At 42.3% G+C, this 5,028-nt stretch overlaps 1 protein-coding gene across 1 annotated transcript in view; it reads right to left on the reverse strand.

Moving 5' to 3' along the window:
* LOC107749012 (probable E3 ubiquitin-protein ligase HERC1) overlaps positions 1-5,028 on the reverse strand; it is a 90,402-nt gene that overhangs the window by 78,644 nt on the left and 6,730 nt on the right. Inside the window, exons 2-4 of the mRNA XM_016564060.1 lie at positions 2,701-3,667; positions 870-965; positions 553-732 (exon numbers count right to left, since the gene is read on the reverse strand). Coding sequence (XP_016419546.1) covers positions 553-732; positions 870-965; positions 2,701-3,633 — 1,209 coding nt within the window. The 5' untranslated portion in view covers positions 3,634-3,667. The remainder of the gene's footprint in view (positions 1-552; positions 733-869; positions 966-2,700; positions 3,668-5,028) is intronic.

A 5,028-nucleotide genomic window follows, 5' to 3' on the forward strand; every position in this document is an offset into this window, starting at 1 on the left:
GCAACTTTACAGATCTTCTTTATGCACCAAGAGCTTGTAACACTCCAAAGAGAAAGGAAAAATTTTAATCACATCATATGACCCCTTTAAATATAAAATACAACCGAAAAAATGAAAAAAAAGCAAATATGAAAATATATTTTAATATGCATATTTAATTAAATCATTTTATAAAATTAAATATATATATATATATATATATTTGGCCCTATGATGCATCTCATGCAGCTAACAATGTAATTAACATCTTCCGTTTTTTTCTGTCATACAGGAACCGAAGTCCTCCATAATATGAAAAATTTTGGTGTTTTCCAGTTTTGTCCATCTAATATGAATGAGCTTACAGACCAGACAGAAAAATGGGACCTTTTAATTAAAAGCTCTTTTGTAAAACTGTCAAATTGAGCGTTGCGATCTCTCTCATCACATTTTTCTTGGAGAGAGCAGTCTCCTCCTCCTCATGCTGTTTCTGTTGGAACTAATGTTAGCTTCACGACGGCTTCCAGTTATTTGGATTTTCAATACTCTTGAGTAACATAAACCCACACAAACCATTTGTGCATCGCTGAAGCCCTGAGCCAGTTTGGGCTGTAAAATCTTCTCCAGCGTTCCCTCGGCGAGCTGATGGCTGCTGTTGCTGCCCCACACGTACACCATGACAGCATCATTCTCCGAGCCGGAGGAAGACCTCGTGCTGCATGAGCACAGGCAGTTAGAGGCCAGGGTGCAGATCTACAACACACACACACACACACACGCGGATTAAAGATTTGCTTATCAAAATAAGAGTCATAGAAGACAAAGCCTGACAAATTTTTAATAACACTGTATATTAGAGAACACTTGTAGGTTTATTTGCACAAACACACCTCTTCAAAGAGGCAAAGAGCAACATGTGAGAGGCTACAGAGTCCATCTGCATCCCTCTTCAGCACCTGAGAATTGACGGATTCACCACGAACAGCCTGGAACAACAACAAATTAAACCCAATAATACTAGCAGCTGCAATATCTATGGCTAACTGAAGTATGGTAGAACCAATAAAATTAGTGGCATACTTACTGTATGCCACTGAGACATCTATGTGATCAAGTTATTCATTGTGCCTAACCATGGTCAAAAAAAAAAAAGTCGGAATATAATGAAAATAGACAGATCCTCTTTCCCAAGTTATGACGTACAACTGAGTAAAACAGATTATTAAAAAAGAAAAAAAATGTAGGGTGGGGGCTTGTTTCTATCAATTGGTGGTTGAATGAATGATTAAAGGAACAGTTCACCCAAAAATGAAAATTGTCATCATTTAATTAAAATTTGTCACCCTCATGTCGTTCCAAACCTGAATATGTTTCTTTCTTATGTTGAACACAAAAAGAAGATTGAAGAATTTTGAAGAACGAAACAGCTGTTGGTCCCCATTGACTTCCATAGTAGGGAAATAAATACTATAGAAGTCAATGGGAACCATCAACTGTTTGATTACCAGCATTCTTCAAAATATTTTCTATTATGTTCAACATAAAAAAGAAACTCATACAATTTTGGAACGACATGAGGCTGAGTAAATGATGACAATTTTCATTTTTGGGTGAACTATTCCTTTAAGAATTACGAGGTCAGAACAAATTGGAAAATAAATTAAACATATGCACAAATAATCCATTCACAATCAGATCAATAGCATGCATTAAGAAATGGATAGGGTAAATATAATGCTTAGAATAGGACGCAATATGTTCCAAATGATGGACTCTTTCCAAGACATCTTGGTAATGGCTGGTTAATAGAATTCTAAAATAAAAGCATGCATTTAAGTTTTTTAATTCGTTAACACCACCCATTCAGATGGTCGATTAAATTATATGAGCACAAAGTGAAACGGCAACCCAAGTCACTTCCATAATTGATTAAAACTAAATATTCCTAGAGAAAATAAAATGTAGAGTAGGATTTGTGAGGTGAAAGTGACCTGAATGCCAAAGTTGGCTAAAACGCAACATCTAAATCACTATTTGTATATTGGTTAGCATTATCCAGTGGCCCAGGTGACGTTAGTATGAAAGGAAATTAATTTATTATGTTTTGATTAAAGATTGAGAATATAGTCTCTGGCTTCATCTCACCAAAGTACTTAACCAGTTAGCGTTTCAGAGAACGAATTAACTTTGAACTCCGGAGTAGGAAAATCTTTAAACAAACAGTTCCTTTAGTACAGCGAACAAGTGCTGCTGAACTTCAAGCACTAAAGCCTTGAAGTAGACATATTTCCCATTGATTAAGACATGAATAAATTAGAGCACGGCACATGGCAGGTCTGGTGTGGCTCAGGCGGCTTTCAGAGCTGGGAAGACGGCCAAGGGCTCCTGGTCAATTGAAAACCACAATCTTATTTAGAGCAAGGAGAAATGTTCAAATCATTCCTGCCCTCCATGAGAGGAATACAGAATAATGGTAAACTACTGTATGGCGGTAAGGTATTAGCAGTAGCAATTAGCAACAACGATTTGCTTTAAGTGCCGAGGGAGGGATGAACAAATGGAGGAAAGTGTTAGCCTAGCCACAGCGCCGTAACTCTATACCCTCTCTGCGTTTGAAAGAGGCACAACTTTCTATATTACAGCCCATTATTATTACTGTATATTACTTCACTCATGCTATTAGCATGACCGCTAGGTCAGCCGCATGGTGCAAGAACACACCGTGTGCTGGCGCATCTGTTGCAGGGTTTGATGGATCAGCTCATAACCCACTCCAACTGTTTCAGACATGGTGGAGGAAGCGGAGGCAGCCAGCGCCACCTCCACCCACTCCAGAAGGAAGCGCAAGGATCCTCTTTGTAAGGCTAACGAGAGGAGGAGCTCCAGGGATAGCCTGCGACCCGCCCGATCCGCCCCGGACCCGCTGACCGCAGTCTTCTTTAGGAAGTCTCCAACTTGTGTAAGACAGTCAAGCCCCACTGTCGGGATCTTGTTCTCGTTGGCCAAGGAAAGAGGAGGCAGGGCGGCCAGGACTGAAGACGCTGTTGCCAGTACCTCGTTGCACAGAGCAACGTCCGGTGGGTTCTCAAGACTCCCACGCTGCCAACTCTGCCTCAGTAGGGCAAAAAGGAGACTCAACCCAGTCCGGACTCCCATTTCAACAAGAACGTCTGTGCCCGACTTTGAACGGGAACTGCCTGTTGGCCAAGGCTCAGACACTGACTCTAGAGTGCCCCCTTCTGCACTGGAGGATGAGGGCTGGGGAGGCAGCGGTGCTCGGAATCGGTCGTGATACTTGCTATGGAGGGAGTAGAACACCCTCTGGAGGATCATCAGTCTGTGGTGCAGGGATAGGGCAAAGGGGGTCCTCGCCAGCATGCGTTGGACAAGGCATCGCTGACTGTGGAGCAGTGCAGACAGATATTCCTCCTTCTCCTCCTCAGCGCTGGATTCGTACTGGAAGTCAGGCAAGCGTGGACCCATTAGGTCCTGCACTGGTTGGGCCAAGCCCACAACCTCCTTGTTGTAGACCAGTTTTGCATAGAGAGCTGCCGCTCCGTGCCGTGTGGCGGTCTGAATGCTGTCCTCCGCCGCCCAGGAGCTGTTCAGGTGCTCCTGCCACTTGAGCATCACGTGGGTCTGAGAAGGCACCATCACTGTACATTATTCACATACAAGAGGCACATAGCTGGAAGAGAGAAAAAAGAAAAAGAAAATTTAAAATACAGTTCAAGACCTAGCAAAGACATTGGCGTCAATAGCCTTGTGGGCAGTGCACCAACATACAGTGCCGTTGTGCTACTGGCGTCCCGAGTTCGAATCCCGACTCGAGGACCTTTCCCCATTCCACCCCCATATCGCTCTCCCACTTTGCTTCCTGTCAGTTCTGATCTGTCATTTCATAATAAAGGCGAAAATGCCAAAAATAAATCTTAAAAAAAAGACCTTGCAAAGACTTTCAATGCAAGTCCGAAGGTTTCCGGTACAAACCCCACATGGAATGAGACCCTGCCATTGTACCCGAGCAAAAAAACTTAAGGTGTGGTCACATTTACCATTGCTTTGCGAAATGTCATGGGATAATTCCAGTAATTTCAATAGGAATCTGTGTGATTGGGAGTTTTGATTGAGGGTAAAAAAATGTTGCTCGAATTCAAGTCGCTCACTCGAATTCACCATATTGACCAACAGGAACCTGCCGGGTTTGAAAGTGACTTATGTGTGAGGTGCTTTATGCATCACTATGCTACTGACAATAGACTTTTCTGTCTATAGAAAATAGAACATCTTTTAGCATTTTGCTACTTGGGGAATTACATATTCTAAGTTCATGGAGCTCTTCTAAGCCGAAAGACTGTGAAAGTTGTTGATTTAAAGGTATAGTTCACCCAAAAATGAAAATTCTGTTATTAATTACTCTCATTTGTTCCAAACCCGTAAGACCTTCGTTCATCTTCAGAACACAAATTAAGATATTTTTGATGAAATCCAAGAACTTTCCGAACCTCCATAGACAGCAAGGGAACTACCACGTTCAAGACCTAGAAAGGTAGTAAGGACATCATTAAAATAGTCCATGTGACATCTTGTGCGTTCACGAGAGTTCCACGACGCATGCGTGTGGTGCTGCTGACGCAGGAGCCGGCGTTCTGACGTACAACCCGGATGGACTGCGCTTTGTTTACACACAGAGGAATGCACACACATGCGTTGTGGTACTCTTGTGAACGTGCAACAATTAAAGGGTTAGTTCACCCAAAAATGACTCACCCTCAAGTCATCCTAGGTGTATATGACTTTCTTCTTTCAGACGAATCCAGTCGGAGTTATATTAAACATGGATGACGTATGAGGTCAGCTTTGTGCATTCGCCGCTCAAAAGTGACACATGCGGAAGCGCAGCGGAGAGATCAAAACAAAACAACGGTCACTTATTATAAGTACAAAATGAGGATTTGTAAAGAAGAATGTCGGAGGATTTCGATATAAGCCAAGAGGAGACTGGTTTTCCTTTGCTAAAGTAAGGAAAGTTTGCTTCCTTTGCTCCTG

This window comes from Sinocyclocheilus rhinocerous, unplaced genomic scaffold (genome assembly GCF_001515625.1).
Source record: "Sinocyclocheilus rhinocerous isolate Xijiao unplaced genomic scaffold, SAMN03320098_v1.1 scaffold260, whole genome shotgun sequence".
NCBI classification, from domain to species: domain Eukaryota; kingdom Metazoa; phylum Chordata; class Actinopteri; order Cypriniformes; family Cyprinidae; genus Sinocyclocheilus; species Sinocyclocheilus rhinocerous.